The 19,300-nt window shown below is 42.7% G+C and overlaps 2 protein-coding genes across 9 annotated transcripts in view; both read left to right on the plus strand.

Moving 5' to 3' along the window:
- Window positions 1–3,943: 3,943 nt before the first annotated feature.
- Window positions 3,944–8,366, plus strand: ZBTB6 (zinc finger and BTB domain containing 6). Its single transcript, XM_080402507.1, has 2 exons — window positions 3,944–4,023; window positions 4,189–8,366. Exon 2 carries the CDS (start codon window positions 4,199–4,201, stop codon window positions 5,480–5,482), a length of 1,284 nt encoding a protein of 427 aa, XP_080258633.1. The 5' UTR covers window positions 3,944–4,023; window positions 4,189–4,198; the 3' UTR covers window positions 5,483–8,366.
- A 101-nt stretch (window positions 8,367–8,467) lies between these two features.
- The window catches only part of RC3H2 (ring finger and CCCH-type domains 2), a 28,249-nt gene continuing 17,416 nt past the window's right edge, over window positions 8,468–19,300 (plus strand). For 6 of the 8 annotated variants that reach the window (XM_080402463.1, XM_080402466.1, XM_080402467.1 and 3 more), the window contains exons 1-2: window positions 8,468–9,214; window positions 17,712–18,008. In XM_080402463.1, the coding sequence (XP_080258589.1) occupies window positions 17,778–18,008 (231 nt within the window). In that variant the 5' untranslated portion in view covers window positions 8,468–9,214; window positions 17,712–17,777. The other 2 variants (XM_080402465.1, XM_080402464.1) reach the window with 2 other exon arrangements.

Genomic DNA, 19,300 nt, shown 5'->3' on the forward strand with positions numbered 1-19,300 from the left:
AACCGAAAGCACTCCATATAGTTAAATTTAAACTTACCTCTTAAAATTATCTTTCTCTGATCTTACCCCTAGACCCCTACAGTTGAAATGAAGTATTTTTGCATTGCTTTTTTGCCCTTATAAACTCTTTCAAGAAACTTCTGCTGCCAATCAATGCTATCATAAAAGCTCTCAGGGTTTTTAACCTCGACATGCATTATGAAAAGACAAAACCCTAAATGATTTGGCAAGGTTAGCTGATCGTTGCATAGAACTGTTCAAAACGAAAATAAACTGCAGCTCTGGAATGTGAGAGGCCAGTGCCTGGAGTGCAAGTATGACCTATTTCTTGTGCTGTCATACTTAGAATTTTTAAAGGCCACTTACCAGTGTACGTACCAAGACAAGCTAAACATTTCAAAACTAAAAATAACCATCCATCTTCCATAAATTTGGTATCACATAAGCCACAACAGTTTTTGGTTCAAGAGCAAAGCTGGAGTGGAGAAATACTGCTTTTTTGACACTGTGAATAGAATCTGTTTCAAAAGCTGCAATGTGTAACAGCTCCATGCTTGCTTTTGGGTTTTATTTTGCTTTTTTTTTTCTTCCCCCAACCTCCTGCCATTTAGTTCTTTTTTACCTCTCCTTGATATCTAATAAGGGCCACATGTCAGTTAACTTAAAAAAAAGGATCAAAAATACCTGCCATGAGAACATTAACAACAAAGGTTTTTGATTTCTTGGATGTTCAGAGAATATTATTATTTTTTTTAAGTGACCTGCATAGTTCATGACCGTTAGTGTTTTACAGAGCCTAGGATGAGGTATAGGTAGCACAATTTCTGTAGGTTAATATATCAGCTATTGACTGTACTCAGCAATACCTCTTGTATACCGCCTTAAACATCAAATGTAGCGGGAATGACGTGTTAATTGGGATTCTGAGATTATACCGTATCGCTTCTCAAAAGTGCCGTGGAATTATCCGCATCCCAATCAGGCTGAAAGAAACTAATTTATCTGAGGAACACCATTCCCAGTAGAACAGCACTCTTATTACATTGAAGTGTAGCATAGACTAATAATCAAATGGCTGATCCTCGGTAGAGAACTGCTGTTTGTATTTGGAATAAGTGTTTCTTCCAGTGCAGCTCTTTTCCACAAGGTTTGCCATGAGGCTGAGATTATGCTTCCTACCTAAAAGTAGTACTGTTTGTGTGTTTGAGTGAGGGGGTGGGGGTGAACGGCTGCTATTGTATGGTTAAAAATGCTAAACAGGTATGACCAAAGGTGTGTTAGAGCAAAAAATGTTTTGTATGTAATTAGCAAAAGTTGGTTTTGATCTTCAGATATGTGTGTGTAGAAGCCAGGATTTCCTTACACAGACATTACACTGATGGACGATAAAAAGCATTAATGTTGCAGAACGCTTTCAGAAATCCACGTACTTTCAAGTAGAAAAGGAAGGTGATTCTGTGAATCGTTTTTTGCAATTGAGTTCTTAAACTACTGTACTTGACTGTTACATGAACTATTACATGGACAGCTGTGATGTAAGCAATGGAAACGGAGTCAGGGCATTACACCTTTCAAGTTGTAGCAAATATATTTAGGCCTAAGATCTAACTATTTGGAACTTTTTAAAGTTACTGTTCAGGTTCATGGGGCAGAAAATAGGTTTGCATGGCAAGAAAAACTTTTTCTTCTTAAAGCCACCTGCTTTCAGAATAGTTTTGAGCTAAAAATGACCGTGACAGTTGCATCTGACACTTGCATTCTGTCTTCAGGCAGAATCTTCCATATCATTCAAACATTTTGGTAATTTATTATTCACTATATGGAAATAAGTTGTAGTGCTAATATCAAAATGAAGATAGACATGGAGAATAAGAGCTTGCAGAGCCAGGTCAATGTGCTGTGAGGGACTAGTGAATAATCTGACCAGATATGAATATGGACATGCTAAAGAAAATGGTTTTCTGCCAGAGAAAGGAATAAAACTCTACAAGTGCTAGAAAAAGTGGCAGTAGAATGGACAGTATTGAAAGCTTTGTCTATCTGGGAAGTTATTTTTTTTCTTGTGGAATTAATGAAGCTGTAATGTTACTGTAAGGAGAATACAGTTTGTTGAAGTAGCTGCAGGTGACCTGAAGCGGATACGAAGAGACAAGGGGTTTCCTAAGAAACAAAAAAAGTGATTTGGTCAAGATATATAGGTTTTCAATCCACCCTGTCCTGTGGTGATGTCAACGTCTGAGAAGGCTGAGACTGCAGGCCGTTCAGTTAAAAGCCTGCTTGTGGTCATTTGGTGAGACCATGGCAGAAATAAGTAGGAAAAAGCAGGAGTGCAGAAGACTGCTTCTTCAATGAAAATGGACGCATCTGTTGGATGAAAAGTGACTTCTTACTAATGTATGTGCTTTTGGCCTGGCAAAAGGGTGCAGACCAAAAGATTTATGCAGGAGACAGCTGTGTGACTCCAGAAGCACTGGAGATCTAAGAGGGCAATGCACTGATGGCACGGTGCATTGTTGGTGCATTCGGTGCGCGTCGGTGGTAGAGTTCATCCAAGATTTGCCCCTATATGGAACAGACAAGTGAAAAGTATAGAAGAGGTATTAGAAAAATCTGGCTAATGCTTCTTCTCTGAATTATAGATTAAAATGGAGTGAGAATTATTATAAATGGAATATACAGAGGCAGCTTGACTATAGAATAAGATGAATTTAATTGTCCATGTATGTAAAATGTTGTCTTCATTGCAATGTCCCGATTAGTGAAAGACTAGATCCATTGGTTGTTGCTACTGATGCTGCATATTCAGACGAGGACTATGGCAGTTATCATAATCTGTGTGTTAATGTGTAGAATACTATTTGCTGGTAAGTGGATAGTCTCACAACTTTATGTGCTGTACAACTTCCTGCATATTCTAAAAATAACTGAAGTCTATTACAAAAATATTTTAATAACTCCTTGAATATATTAGGATTTTTTTTATGTTTGCATTTTATTTATTTATTTTATATAGAAGAAGAAAATCTTAGAACTCTTTAGGTTTACCAGAGGTTTAGGCTCACCACTTTTCTGAGTGGTGGTTGCTTGTGTAGCGTGTGTTCCTGGCAGCATACGGTGCAGCTGCACAGCCTCCTGTCTAGATCAGGGATGAGTCTTTCCTTAATTTATTTTTCTTTTAGAAGACCTGTTTTGCAAGTTAGTAACTGATAAAATTGAAGTGTCAGTCTTTTTTCTCCCCTAGCTTTTTGGCAAAACTTAGATAGCTGCCGCTGAATTTTTGTTGAAATAACTGAATTGTGTGGGGCTGATTTTGGTTCTGGAGTCGTCGGGAGGAGTAAAGGCGAGGAGGGAGAATCCAAATGTGCTGCCAACTGAGGCTGTGGAGAGGATTCTAAAGTCACGTTAAATCTTGGTTCAGGGGGCAGGCAGCCGGCCCTCCCGCGGGGCGAGGGCTGAAGGCAGGACGGACGTTTTTCCTCCGGGACTGTAACCACGGCCCAGCATTAGCTACCTCTTCAGTGATGGGCGAAGGTCTTACACTACGCGTAGTTACCAAAGCAGGCGGGGCAGCGGCTGCGGGCAGCGCCCCTCGTGCCCCGGCCCTCGGCCTGGCCTCGCTGACGGCGCCCGCTCAGGCGGCGGGGCGGAGGAGCCCCCGGGCAGCCGCTCCCCGAGGGGCCTTACGGGGGCGTCCCGGGCCCGTACGTTGCTACCTCTACCGGACGTCGGGCGAGGCGCGCCCCTGCCGGCGCGGCGCGGTGTCCCCCGGCGGCAGCCGCTGTAGCAGTGCCAAGTCTTCTAATAAACGTGCTGCTAACTCTGTCTCCCGCCGCTTCTCATTTCCCGCCGCAGCACCGGCGGCGCGGGGGGGGGGGCGGGGGGAGCGGCGGGGCGGGGTCGGGCCGTGTGGAGCCGCTTCCGGCGGCGCCGCAGGAAGGGGCGGGTGGGGGAACCGCTTCCGGGGCGCTGCGGCACCGGCGACGGAGCACGCACCGGCTGCAGGGACCGGCCGGGCCGCGGCCGGTGAGTGGGGTGGGGGGCGGCCGGGCTGGGGCGGCGAGAGGCTCCGCGGGGCCTGCCAACCGCCCCGGGGTGGGAAGGGGGGAGCGGGGCCGCGGCTGGGCCCTGCCGGCGGGGGCGGCCTGCGCCCGGCGTGACTGTCCCCGGCGGCGCCGGTGCCTCTCACAGGAGCGGCGCCATGGCTGCGGACTCGGAGGTGCTGCACTTCCAGTTCGAGCAGCAAGGGGATGCCGTGCTGCAGAAGATGAACCTCCTGCGGCAGCAGAACCTCTTCTGCGACGTCTCCATTTACATCAACGACACGGAGTTCCAGGGGCACAAGGTGATCTTCGCCGCCTGCTCCACCTTCATGAGGGATCAGTTTCTGCTCAATCAGTCGAGGCAGGTGCGGATCACCATCCTGCAGAGCGCCGAGGTGGGCAGGAAGCTGCTGCTGTCTTGTTACACAGGCGCGCTGGAAGTCAAAAAGAAGGAGCTGCTGAAATACCTCACCGCCGCGAGTTACCTCCAGATGGTTCACATTGTGGAGAAGTGCACGGAAGCTTTGTCAAAATACTTAGAAATCGACGCTTCAATGGAGAACGGTAACCAGGCTGCAGAGAGGTGTCATTCCTCAGATGCAGAACTGGGAAATGGGGATGAGGTTTTAGATAAAGATTGTGAAATAATTGAGATCTCTGAAGACAGCCCAGTGAATGTAGAATACCCTGTGAAGCAGGAGAAGGGGGATGTCTCGCAGCCTGCAGTGCAGAGCTTGGTCTCAGAAAGAAAGGACACGAAAACCCCAGAAATATCAACAGTTGAAATCGGATATAAGGACGATGAAATCTGTATCTTCAGAATGGATTCCATGAGTGTCGCGAATGTAGAAAATGATCATTTTCCTCAGCCTTGCACCTCCTCCAAAACAAATTTATATTTTCCGGAAACCCAGCATTCCTTGATAAATTCTACAGTTGAAAGCAGGAATACAGAAATGTCAGGAAATCACTTTCAGGCTTTTGTCAGTGACAATCCAGAAGGAACTTCTAGTCTGATGAATGGCTTCCAGAGCTTGGATGATTCTGGCAGCTCGTGGCGGCACCAGTGCCCAAAGTGTCCAAGGGGATTTCTGCATCTTGAGAACTACCTTAGACATCTAAAAATGCACAAACTCTTCTTATGTTTGCAGTGTGGCAAAACATTTACGCAAAAGAAGAATCTCAACAGACACATCCGGGGGCACATGGGTATCCGCCCCTTCCAGTGCATGGTGTGCCTGAAGACCTTCACTGCCAAGAGTACGCTTCAGGATCACCTGAATATACACAGTGGTGACAGGCCCTACAAGTGTCATTGTTGTGACATGGACTTTAAACACAAGTCTGCTCTTAAAAAGCATTTAACTTCTGTTCATGGAAGGAGTAGCAGTGACAAACCAAACCTGAACACTATTACAAAAGTTAAAATAGACTATGATTAATAGATGGGTGGTTGCGGAGCCAGGCTCCACAAAAAGCTTCTGCCTAGTGAAATTCTAGATGAAATTATACATACAGATCCCCGGAGAATGGAGAGAAGCACAAATACCTGACTGGTGATCAAAGACAGGCCTTGCAAGCAGCAAACTTTCCTGCTGTGTTAAGGTTGCTATTGCTGTAAGTGTGAAAAAGGTGTTTAGTAGTTCAGAGTAAACTGCAAATTAAGGAAATAATTTCATGCTACTCTTCTATTATTCTGGACACATTCTGATTTCACATCCCACCCCCAACCCCCCAGTTATGTTTTATACTCCCCTGTTTCAAGGGAAGGCACTGCTGGTTCTTAAAACTATTACTGATACTACAATAAGCTGAAGCCTGAGCTGTGATGTTCGTGATCTGTAATGGCTAAGGAAAAGGCATGTTTGTATTCAGCAAGTCAGTCATTCCCACCCAGTTCATGTATCATTTATGGTGAAACTTATCTCCTTACTTGCCCAAACTTTGCTAGATCTTTCAGCAGAAAGGAGGCATGTTTTCATACTCAAATCCGTGATATTTAAGAAAGAGCACACAAATAATCAAGGAAGCTTTCAAACTGCCTCTTTCAAATAGGCAATTCGTAAAAGAGAAAGAAAAAAACAGTATTGCCTTGCAGTTTGTTTTTTAACTGGATAGTCTCATTAGAAAGACTTGCTTTCAGTTTTATGAATGAGTTCTGAATTTTTCTGAACTTCTTTCTTCTGATTTTTTTCTGTCATACCAGTGTTTTGCACCAGAATTTGACTTAATTCCAGTAAAGTTAGTCCTGTTTGTTGAGCTGTAACATTTGTGTTCATTTTTTACAGAGTTTAGATACATACACTAATGTGAAAAATTAAGCTGTGTGCTGCTACATAATAGCAGTTTCTATTTTAATTTTGAAAAGCAATCCTTTGTATCTTTTTAGAAATGGCTTAGACATAGAGGTCCTCTCATGCTCTAATTCTGTGATACAGTAAAACAGTAACAATGTGTGTTTGGATAGGAGTGTTTGTACTTTGTCAAAGGTCATTTCAGGTTCATCACAAGCATCGGAAGCCCTGTAACACAGAATCTTTATTCTGTACCTGTCTTTGACTGGTATGTGTTTCTTCCACTTAATGTGATATGAATAAAGAGTCAATTCAGTTGTTAATATAAGATAATGGTACTTACATTAGATTCTCTCCAGTTAGCAAAAAGCTGTAGTTCTTCATCCTGTCTGTATTACAAGGGTATGCTTTCCTTCAAGTTTCAGAAGTGCTGTTACCAAGTTCTTGCTCTCAGTCCAGAAGTCTGGCCCGTGTGCTTCATAACCTGGCTGGTTTTAAGACAGTAGTTTTTAATGGCAGTTACCAGGTTTCTGTTAGTTTCCTTCCCTGTCTCTGTGAGTGCACCAGCTGTTGTTTGGGGTTTTATATATCAGTTACACGAGGGGTTAGGTGTGTACAATATATACCATGCAGTTTCCTGTTATCTATGATTAGGCATGGTCAGCTGTGCCAGCGTTATTAGTCTTCATCTCTTGGAAATTTCAGTTGAAGACTATGTAAAAACTTGTTTCATGAGGGTTTTTTTAAGCTCTCCATCTGATGTTTTTAACACTTAAAAGTACATATTCATTGGACTGCAAGCAGTATTTGCAGGTCCTCGTTCGTGCTAGGCCTTGTGGTAGGCAGCATATGTTTTCCTCAAAAACCGATTAAGTAGGTTGGCACGTGTTCTGAAGCTGAGCTGGCCACTAGTGTCATATTCCTTAAAAACTTCACAGAAATGTCTGATTTTACGTAGACAGTTGACTTGTGAAGAACTCCATTCTGCTGGATCACTGGAAAGGTGTGTGTGCCAAGTCTGCATACAGAATGGTCCCTACAAATAATGACAGAAATTACACCCCCTGAGTAAGTAGCTACTGTAACTGTGAATTAAAATCACCTTTTTAATACAGTACTTTAAGCATAAGGCCCAACCTTTTACAATCTCTGCTACTATTTCATATTAAAAGTTAAGAATTTGCTTTATTTTGGTGATTTTCAGCTATAGTAATTGTCATGACAGTTCCTGTTAAAAGGTTTGGGAGTCATTTACAGTGTGACTGCCTGACATTTTGCAAAAAAATAGCATTTTATAGCACCATGTTCTGTTTGCATCCATTAGTCTGTTGCTATTTATAGCCTTTTTGACCTTGTGATTAGTTTTGTTTACTTGGTTCTCACAGGCTACCATTAATTTTTGGTTCCCAATTGCATAAAAATTAAGAGTCTGGTTTTCAGAAGCATGCTAATACCTACACTTGCCCTTAAACATAAGGGCATATGTCCTATATGTTTATATGTCATAAAACAAGGAAAAAGTTTACTTCCCTCGCCTCCTCCTTTCTACATTGGGCTGCTATTATTGTAGTTCAGTAAATAAATGTATTGTGCATTTATGGGACAGATTTGGTTCAACTGTGCTTAAATTTGTTCAGTTAATATGCATTTTTGACAGGTGTACGATCATCATTAATAACACTTCAAAAGATCATGCCTAGTTTTTTGTTTGTTCGACTGGGTTTTATAGGTGCATGGGTATTTCCCTGTGCGTCAAAGGGGAAACAAAGGCTGATCTTCTGAAGTGCATCTTCAGTGGGAGCAGGACTGAGAGTTATTTTGGTCTGCTGTTGTATTGCATGTAAACGTGAGAGGGAGTTGTGTCGTGTGATGGGCCAACAGCATGTTCCGTTCAGTGGCTAGAGTGTCTTGGTAAGATTTGTGAACAAAAACTGGTTTTGTGCATATGTTCACATTAAAGGTGTTTCTTCTCCCCGTCCATACATGTAACCGCTCATCCTGTCAGAACACAATAAACTAAATGCAAACAAGACATTGTTTTGGGAATACATATGCTTTCCTCTAGTCACAGTTAAATAATGGTGTGCATAGCTTAGTATTTTGGCTTGCTGTGGTGAGTAAACAAGATTTTGTGAACAAAATAACAGCATGCAAGTGCCAGCCCTTCAGCAACGTGTTAAGAAAACAGGTTTCATCGTTGCGAGTGAGCAGAGAGACGCGGTGGGTGCCTCTGGGCCTCTCCCCGGGGCGGGTGCGGGGCAGCAGAAACCGGGGGCTCCCGGGTGGCCTGGCCGGGCCCCTTCCCCCGCGCCGCCCCGGGAGGCCGTGGGGGGCGGCGGCGGGAAGAGATATGTTCTCTTATGGTTCTCGGTGCTAATAATAAAGTTATTAATAATTAAAATTTGCAAAGGAAAATAAGCAATGGATACTAGCGGTACGGGGCGGATGCTGTGCGTCGAGGAGCCACTGAGACGCAATCCAGGCCCGGGGCGCCGCGGGGGGGCGCTGACGGCGGCGGCCTCCGCTCTGCCGCGCTGTCTCGATGGTTTCCCTATGCCGGCGGGGCAGGTGCGACGGCAACTCTGTGCCGCCGTCTCAATGGTAGCTCCCACAATGCCCCGCGCCGCCCCTCCCCGCTCACCAGCGCGGGGTCACGTGCGGGGCGGCGGCGGGCGCGGCGCGGGCGTTGGGCTCTCGCGCGGCGGCGGGCGGCTCTCGCGAGAGGGGGCGGGGCGGCGCTCCCGGCTGTCAGCGCGATGAGGAGGCGCCGCCGAGGCCCCCGCCGCTGCCTCTGCCGGGCCGCGCCGCGCTGCCCGCCCCATGGCATGTGAGAGGCCGGGGTCGTCGCCTGCTCCCGGCCCCGCCGCCCGCGCCTCGCAGGTAGGAGCGGGGTTGGGCGGGGGCGGCCGCCGCAGGGGGACGCGGTGACCCGGCGGGGCCCCGCCCGGCCCCCCGCCCCCCCCCGCGCTTCCCCCGCCTCCCGGCGCCCCGCGGGGTCCCGGCGCTGCGGAATCCGGGCGGGGAGCGGGGCCGGGCCTCGCCCGCCGAGCGCGGCCTGTCAGCACCCCCGCCCCGCCGGGCACCGGCCGCCGCCGCGGCGCGGGGGAGGGGGCCGCCGGGGTTCCCCCGCCGCCGCTAGGCCACTGGGCCGGCCGGGGCCGCGGGGCAGCCATTTGGTGGCCGCTCCGAAATGACGGCGAGAGCCGTGGCCGGGCACAGGTGCGCGGCCGGTGGCTGCTGACAGCGGCCTGGCGGAGGGGGGCGAGGCCTGGCGAGGCAGCTCCGCGCTCCCTGCGCTGGCACCGGCGAACGGGAGGAGGTGAGGACTCCGGTTACCTGCCCGCAGCCCTGTCGGGAGCCGGGGCGCCGAGCGGCCCGCTGTGCGGGGTCCTGCAGTGCGGGGGTGCCCGCAGTGTGCCCCCTCCTGCGGAGCTGGTTTTGAGTGACGGTGGCGAAGAGTCACGGTGGAAAATAGGCCTTAGCACTGCAGCCATCGTGTCACGTTTAAAGTGTCTTAAACAAAAAAAAAAACCCAAAACAACTGAGCAGGAAAAGCGTGTCTTGGTTCTGCTGATGCTGGAGGTGCACTGGGGATTTGAAGTTAAGTGTAGAAGTCAGCACAAAGCGTAGGAAAGGGCAGCTGGGTGATTGGGGAGCGATGAGTATTCGGTTACAGGCAGGGTTCACTGTGAATGGCATGTGCCTTTAATGCGAAAATAATCACAAAGTTTGGGCTGACAACCAGGGAAATTTCTGATGTTGGTCTCCTTCCCTGTAAGTGCAAACTTAAGATTTTGTTTGGGTTTAATTATAATTCCTGTTCCCGCTCTTGTGATCGTACTTTCATGCCTATTGTAGCTATATCACAGTGTTGAAACGAAAATGAAAAACAGCTCTTCAGATTACAAGGGTGTAAACTTGTAGTTGTGGCAGAAAAGATCTTACTTGAAAGGAGAACCAGCAAGTACAATTGTAAATCTTCTGAACCAAAATACTGTTACTTGCCCTTTGGTCTGTGTTAAACATCTGTGGACATTCCAGAAATTGAAGCTTGTGTTGCTAGTATAAGTATTGTTCCATGAAACACTGAATTTTTAATTTTTGTAATTAATCAGTTTCCCAAAACCTGCATGTCTCTTTAATGAACTTTTTCTTGTTTCTGCAATGTAAGCAGAGCTTTCCACAAGAAAAGATTTCTTACTAACTCACATGCCTGTCTTTTTTGAGGTCATGGCCATTTATCTCCAAAATAATAAATTCCAACAAGTTTAGTGTCGGTACTTGAGATACCTCAAAGTTAAGTCCTAGTCTTGAGTGTTGATCTCTTATTTAAGGCTTTGTTGATGTACAATAGATTTTTTTCAGGATCCAAAGGGTAGTAATCAGCAGCATTTGTTTTGTTAGGTGTGCATCCCATTTTGTTTGGTAAGATTTTGTATGCCTCTTAATGGGATGAATAGAAGTAGTCTCTCCTTACTGACTGGACAATCTTAATGAAAGGGGAAAAAAAATCTCTATCTGTGGGCACATCGAGCTATTCTGTATGAACTTCAAAAAGACTTTCCAACTCCTATGGAACCCTCTGTTTCTCGCCTATGTCTCAGAATGGAATTAGTATTTCATTGAAATTATTTGGAAAATATTAGAATATCGAATTTCTCTTCTGTAAAATGTATACTTTAAGTGTGGAGGTCATGGATTTTTTTTTTAAAAAGCATGGGGAGCTAAGCCATACACAAGACTCCATATTCTCTGAAAATATTAGTGAGGAGTAAGGAATTCTTCAGTGTATATCTTCTTGAAGTAATTATGTCAAAATAGATCTGCTTAGAAATAGATCCCTTTCTTTGCATTCAGCGTAAGTTCAGCTGGTTTTGGTGGCAAAGAAATTTTTTCATTTTTTTGCCCTTCAGTTAGTCCTGAAAAGTCAATACTGTTACAGGAGCTGAATTTGTATCAGGCTTGTGGCAAGGACAAACTCTCCTTTCAGTGACACCTACGAAACACACACACACAAAAAAAAAAACCCCACACAGTGCCATTACATAAGTATATAGGAAACTTTTAAAATGTAGTAACAGGATTTCTGCTAGCAACACTTGAACAGGAAAGAGCAGGTGTGAACTGTTGAGGATACACTGACTAGTGCTGGTTTGAAGGGCGATTTACCTCTGAACTTCAGCAGTCACAGAGCAACCCTGAACTTTATTTTGTATTAGTTAATTGTACCACTGTTAATAGGTAATTACTCTTCAGTGTTTTAAGGAGGCGGAGGGGATCTAGGGTTTTAATTCCGTTAAGAAGATAGCAAGTGAAGCATCCTGTAGGTGTGTTGGCAAGACATAGTCTGGATAGACATATGTATTCATATATATTTAGGACGCAAGGAAATGGAATGAAGCTGTGTCAGGGGAAGCGCGACTGGATGTAGGAAAGGTTCTTCACTGATAAGGTGGTCAGTCCCCGGCCAGGCTCCCCAGGGAAGCGGTCACGGCAGCATGCTGGCAGAGTTCAGGAGCGTCTGGGCAATGCTCCTAGTCATACATAAGGTTTAGGTTTAGGTAGTCGAAGGAGCAGAGAGCTGGACTCAATAATCCTTGCAGGTCCCATCTAACTTGAGAAATACTATGATTCTAGTATGTCACCAAGATTTCTCTTGATAACTTTCCGGAATTTAAATTGGGCTGTAGATACTCCCAGTAGCATTAATGTTCAGTAAAAAAAATTGCATTGGAATACTATCTTTAATGGTCTGCTTTATATGTAGAATTTGCATGTGATATAAAGAGATTTACATGTGACAGGTATTATGGAATATAGAAATAAGCAAGTCTGCTCTGTAAAGAGGATTTATTTTAATTTCAAGCCGTCATAGCTGAATGATGCAAAGCTGTTATGGGGATGGCACTTTTCTAAGCCTTTAATGAAGCTAGTTCTTTAGATCTGTAGATGATGGCAGTCGAAGAGAAATGAAAAAAATATTCTAGCCCTTTCAGAGAATAATTTAATACTGATAATTTGATTGCATGGACACTTAAGTTTTTGACCCAGTCAGGATTCTTTCAGAACTATAGAATTTATGAAGGAAGACTTGAAAAAACTACCTCCTTGTAGTGCAAACAAACAATTAATCTACATAAATGGAGAATTATAATGGAGATAACTCAAAAAAAGGAAAATACCATGATCTCTGCAGTCAACATTAAGAGCAAGTGAGGATCAATGACTCCTCAATTTAGTGATTAAAAATCAATTGAATTCTAAAATTAAGGCTTAAATCCAGAGTGAGATTGTAATTGGACTACCTTAATTTGTGAAATTGCCATATAATTTCACAAGTTTTTCAAGATTTTCTTCATCTGTAGAGAAGACATGCCTTTGTTCAGCACTGACAGAATTATTCAATATCATGTTCTCGTACAAACTCTGCTCATTAGACATTCCTCAGCCGGTGTCCCACAGGGGACCTGATCAAGTAGACCTGAGCAGGGCAGGCCTAACATGGAGCTGCAAGATCACCACTTCTGTTCAGAAACATGGCTGCTGGTGGTACTGCTGGTTTTTTTGGTTTTTTTTTTTTTTTTTTTTCCCTAGGCATTTGCCTAGGCTGGGAAGGAACTGAGTTCAAGCCTTCAACTCTTCCTTTGAAAAGGGATGAAACTTGCTTATCTCACATTTTGGTAAATGCCCTGATTCTGGACAGTGTGCAGCTTTGAAGGGGATTGCTCCCTGCCTCATGTTGAACCTGTTTACCTTTGAAGAGAAGAAAGTTTTCTTAGGTTGAGACCCATGCTCACCATGCTGCCTAGGAACTGGGGCATGCAGCTGGAGAGGAGGCACTGAATTTTTTTGCTCCTTGTTCAAAGAACCATACCTAGCTTTTATCCAATATCTGATCAGTAAAAACACCGAAGTGATCTTTAAAACTGAAGCAAAATCCAAGTTGTCTGCTTGGGCAGCTGAAGGTGAGGATGCAGTTGTCTTTGACTATTCAGTCCTTTTTTGTGTGAGGAACAGCTTCAGGGGGAGGGACTGAAATTGCCCTGTCTCTAAATGTATGTGTTTGGATGCTTTTTTTGTAAGATGAAAACATAGGTTAAAAGTATTTAAAAGTAATTTGTATCTCTTGGTGTAGGTGAGAAATCTAGTCAGTGAATTAAGATGTAAAGGCAGACCATTAACTAAAGAAATCCCTGTGTTTGTGTAAAGTTGTTGAACTCCTGATGTCATTAACTTGTGTGGAGATCTCCTTCTGGTGTTAGGCCTCTAAGCCCTGGATAAAGGTAGATTTTTAAGATAAAGCATTGTCATCAGAATTTCTAATTAGCTAGTCCACGGAACATTTCAGCTCAACATGCTGGCTCAGTATCCTGCCACAGGGTTCTGAAACCTCTCCTTGCCTTGCTTAATGAGTACTGATACTGAACTCAAGAGGCCAAGTGCCAAAGGTCTGACATTGTCTTCATAAATCAAGCCCTCTGTCTTTAAAGGTTTGTTGGAATTCCTGCAGATGTGTCACGTCTCTACCTTCCAAATAGCCCTTTATTGTATCTGAACAAAATGTGATGTTTTTTGGCTGGGTTCTGGTTGGCAGGTGCGTTTATGCTGATAGATCAGAAAAGTAGACAGGCAGATAATTGCTGAGCCTGGTGCTGAAGCCTTTCCTGAGAAGCATGTGAATTTGGAAGTTTTTCCACATACCAGTTTTCATGAAATCGACGTGCATTTCAGACATGATGCATCTCCTACCACATCTGCTCAAAAGTGGTCCAGAGGACCTGAGGTTCATGTGGGAGAGGAACAGACTAATAGAACAGCATGATCACCTAAGCTTGGTTTCTTTAGAAAGTGAGTATTAAATGATACATCATGTACAAAGGTTGTCGGCGAAGTACAATGACTTGGATCAGTTGGGATTAGGAAGCTAAAAGTCAATGTAAAATAAGAACATCTAAATCTTACAGCTTCCAGAATGTGTGAATGGTGCAGCTGTTTGAGGAAGGTTTTGGTGCTTCACCTTTCTCCCCTTCCACCCCACTTCCCAATTTCATCAAATACTCTGCTCTAAAATTATCATGGGAAAATCAGTCATTTATCCTTGTTACTCTACTCCTACTCCATTGCAACCATTACTGCAGTGGGGAGATGTTACTGTATTAGAAACAAATTATTCAGCTGTAATAGTTGCTGTTTATTATGTAATTTCTGAACTTAGGCTTGTGTGGTGTTCAGTTTGTCACCTGAAGTATTGCTTCTAATAGTAATAATATAAAATTTATTGTAACTATACTATGTAAAGATCTTTTCAGTGAAAATAGCTGTGTCTCTTCAAACAGTTTGCTTTGTATGTTTGGCCAGTTTCTGTACCAGCCATTTCCTTGGGATTTTTTTTGCAGGGTTCTTTAGCTTTGACGGGGAAGAGATGCCCTGTGCATGTGTAGAGGTAGATAGTGTATCTGCCAGAATGAACAAGTAGACCAAGGGTAATTGTTCTGACTGAGTATACTGCCTGTTAAAAACAAAACCAAAATGATTTCTAGTTTACCTTCATTATTATGCTCTCCTCCTTGTGTTTCCTCAGTTTAGAGCACTAGAGAAATTTGTTCTTCAAGAGGACATCCCTGAAATACATTGTTTCTGACAAGGAGCGAGAATATTAAATATTTGGCTCACAGTTTTTGTAGAAGTTGACATGATTATTAGGAGATTTGAGATTGTTTTCTTAACGCGCTGGAGTGCAAGAATGGCAGGCTAGCTGGCATGCTTAATAGAGGATGGAGACTTCTCTGTGTATGGCTGCTTGAAGTTTTAGGAGTTGAGTGCTTTCCCCAGCTGTTTGCTGATTTAATTAGATTTTTTCCTGTCAAGAAATCTGAAGGTCAACACATGCTTAGTAGAATCTGTCATTTATGATGATTAAATACCCAGAAATAGATCTTTAAAAATCGGTGGTGCACACTTTTAAGAATCTGTTGTATTCGTTTCTATGCTGGTCAGGAAAACAACCAACTATATTTTAAAAGCTGCTAAATAGAGAGGTGGCTGTTTCTTGCAAGTCTGTGAAGTATCTGTGGAAACTGAATGTGGGTACTGTTTCAGAGCAGAGATTCCTGTGTTGGAGATAATTAATGAGCAGTGTGGAAATAGAGACTGTTTATTAGGAGATCGTTAGTGACAGTAGCAATTGAGCTGTGTGTGTGCTAGCCTTTTCTTAAACTTTTCCCTATGTGAGTCATAATAATAGCACACGTCCCAGAGTGGTCTAATTTGTGCTGTTACCTGTGTCACACAGACAGGTGAAAAAGCACCAATATCTTTCCCAGGTCAGCAGCAGTGTTGGTGTTAGTATCTTGACATTTCTGTTAATGCTGGCAAAAATTTTTAAGTGTTTACTGCAAGGGTCTACGCTGCAATTCTGTGCATCTCATACTGCTGTTTTGGCAGGGAAGCTGAAGGTGGTGTGCTGAAGGAAATGGTGGGATTCTTTAGAGAGGAATTTAAAAAAAATCTTTCTAGGCATGTTGGCTCATTGTTTGGTTTTGCTATTATTTGTTTTGCTTTTGAATTTCCTTGGTTAAAAGACACATGTAGTAATAGCAAATTAAAGAGGACTACTGGTTTTTTTCATCCTTGCAAGAGCTTTGATTGTGCTTTCCTTGAAGTTGGATGAAAATCTGTTTCATCCAATGCATGTGAATATTCTGGCTGGTGTTGAAAGTATTACCTCAGCAGTTTGGTTTCGAAGGGACAGGTTCAGCTTTCAGGTGGTTGTGTTTTACACTTACTATGGGAATTCGTTTGGGGTAAAATTCACTGCATTATATTGAAAAGCTCACTGAAATAAGGACATTTTGTACGAGTATCCTGTTACTTAAAGGGCACTGAATGTTCATAGAACTAAATACAATTTCTAAACAGATGGTCATAATTAACATAAAATACATCCACAGATAGTCTATTTGGTGTTCTAGTAATTATTTCAATGGTCCAATACTTTAACATTAATTAAACTGTAGCACTGTGAACAATGGAATTGCAGTAAAGAGTTACCGAATTCAAATGCGAAGGGGAGATCTCAGCTTCCTCAAAATAATTACCTTTTTTCTGTCATTGGAGAGGGGGAAAAATGTTAAACATGTAATTAAAACATTTGTGTGTTTGTACTTCTAACAAGCAGCTAGGAGAAGCTTGTTCATAGCCTTGAAGTGAACTAACTGGTCTCTAGGTTGCACAGAAAGTCAACATCATTGCACCAAAGGGTGGGGCTGTTCGGTTCTTAGATGAAGCGTGACTTTAAATCTTCATATGAAAGCTTGAATGTAAATGGCTTCAATGAACTTCTTAGGTCTGTTATCTTTTTCAGGAACGTAAGTTCTAGAAGATAGAATGTCTTTCAGAACAATTCCTTTCAGAACAATTCAGTGTTTTCTTTGGACTACATTTATATGTTTATGATTTACATGGTACTCCTGCACAGTGAGATGCTTCAAGAGAAAAGACTCAATAGCAAGCCAGCTGAAGTTATTGCTTGCCTCATAAATTTTGTCTTAAATACCTGAATTTTCAACACATTAGAGATTTTCTCGCTGTGAGTTCAAGGAAGTGGAGTTGCATTGTTGTGTAAGGTACAGCTGTGAAAAGCAAAACTGAATACAGTAACCTGTGCCCTTCAGTGTTCCACTGCGTTCTTGGGAGAAAAGGGGGAAGTAACCCAAGAGAATCATATAACTAAAAACTAATCTCTCATTCTTTTAGTGTTTTCTTATGATTCTTAACTTTTGTTAATTGATTTGTCTTTTACAGAAAGAGAAAATGTGTCTTCTAAAAAAAAGAGCAAAGCTTTGTTTAGTTTGGTGTCCGATTAAGATATGCAGAAGGAAGACATTGTTCTACCTCAAATGGAAATAACATTTTAACTCACCCACCCCCAAAGAGAATAAAAACACAAATATCTGTGTCTTTTCCCCACCCCAGGCCCATTCTACAACCAGGGAGTGCTTTTAGGGTTTTGAAGACTTGAGGTTAGATGGGAGAGTGTGAGAGAAGGTTACCGTGATTCACGCCTGTTTCCTGTGCCAATAAATGTCTTCCTCTTCCTGCGCTAAAGGTGTACTTAATTCTGTGAGAAGAACTTTAATGCCATTTATTGTGAATAGGTTCAACTTCAGCTTACGGTAGTCTGCATGAATTCCGTTCATGAGCCTTTTTTGGAACAATTACTAAACTAACACAAAGTTGGGTTTTTTGAGTACTTCAGCATAAGGATTTGGTTTTATTCTGTAAAACATTGAAATGGTGTTTTGGGTTTTTTTTTTAATTAAGAGTCATTCTAAATTACCAGAAAGCCTGTTTTAAATACTGTGTTATTCACTTACAGCTGCCAAAACATAGTACAGTGAAATAATGGTCTGCTAGCCTGCTAAACAAGTGTCCAGCTTCCACAATGCCTGTGCAGGCAGCTCAGTGGACAGAATTTCTGTCCTGCCCAATCTGCTACAACGAGTTTGATGAGAATGTGCACAAACCCATCAGCTTAGGTTGCTCTCACACTGTCTGTAAGACCTGCCTGAACAAGCTTCATCGCAAGGCATGTCCTTTCGACCAGACTGTCATCAATACAGACATCGATGTGCTTCCTGTAAACTTTGCACTCCTCCAGTTAGTTGGAGCCCAGGTATGATTTAAGCAGCTCTTTGTTATGCCACTTCATGTTATTACCTTTTACATGCCAGTTGCAATACGTGTGCTGATCATTTTCCCTCATTTTAGTCTAAAAAAATAAATGGTAGGACTGTAACTTTGTAATATTTAGAAGTCCATGCATACTCTAAAAGCAACCACACTGTTTTCATGACCATCCTCTTCTCATAAAATGAAAATGTGTTCTAGTTGTAAGATTAATTCTGGTTTAAAAAGGCTCTTGAACTGTGACTGGAGAAAAATACCCATTAGGAAATAGACAATTATCTGTCACAGTTGTCATTAGAAAAGTGGACCTGCAGATTGCACCCGTTCAGTTCATTGTACTCTTGCAAGGAATCTCGTTTCTACATGTCACATGTTCGAAAGTAGCTAGCTGTTTAACCAAGATTCAGAAGTGTGTGTGTGTGTGTGTATATATTTTTTAAAAAAATATGCATGATGGTGGCTTTTCAGTTGCATTTTCAGACACTGCCTAATCAGGCCAGGAATGTTCCCTGTGCTGTCTCATAGCAGTGGCAAAACAGCGATTATATAATCACTACTGTGCTTTATGGAGACTAAATAAAGTCTGTTTACCTTATGCTGATTCATATGCTTTTACATATTACTCTCGTCATAACACCTGGGTGATGCAGTAAGAAGATGCTTTTTACTTTGCTTTTTAATGTCTTACCATGTGCCTTGATACAGCTATTGGTAATAACACTATCTATTTCACTGGTTTTGTTTCTCACAAGTTCCCATGCTCCTTTAATTTTTTTTATTTCTAAGTTTGTGTCAAATCACTGACTTGATCTTAGAACATTCGTTTTCCTTTGTCTCTTGACTTCTTGCAGCATCTTTCAATTTAATGTATTTTGACTAATACTCTCTGTTTTCATTCTGACCTTGTTACTCTATGAGTTTTTTCCACCAAGTTTGCTAGTTCTCCCTTGAAGATTTCAGTATGCCCAAGTTACGCTTAAATTATTTTTTAACTTTGATTTTGCTTTTTCATATTCTTTTCTTGCCAGTTATTTTTGTCTTAAAACTTCGCTTGTGTGTCTGTAGTAAATTGTGCTGATCTCATACACTGATCATCCTCTCAAATCTTCTTCATTCATCTTTTAAGTACCTTCTCATTAAACCTTGGTTACTGTTTTCTATCCTACTTTTGTTCTTAATGTGTTGAGTACTAACAAAAATAGTCTTTCATCACCCTGATCCTAATTTTTAGTCCTTTATTTTTATTCCTTATTACATCCTACATACCTTGGGTTGGTC

This window comes from Falco punctatus (assembly GCF_963210335.1).
Source record: "Falco punctatus genome assembly, chromosome: 9".
NCBI lineage: Eukaryota > Metazoa > Chordata > Aves > Falconiformes > Falconidae > Falco > Falco punctatus.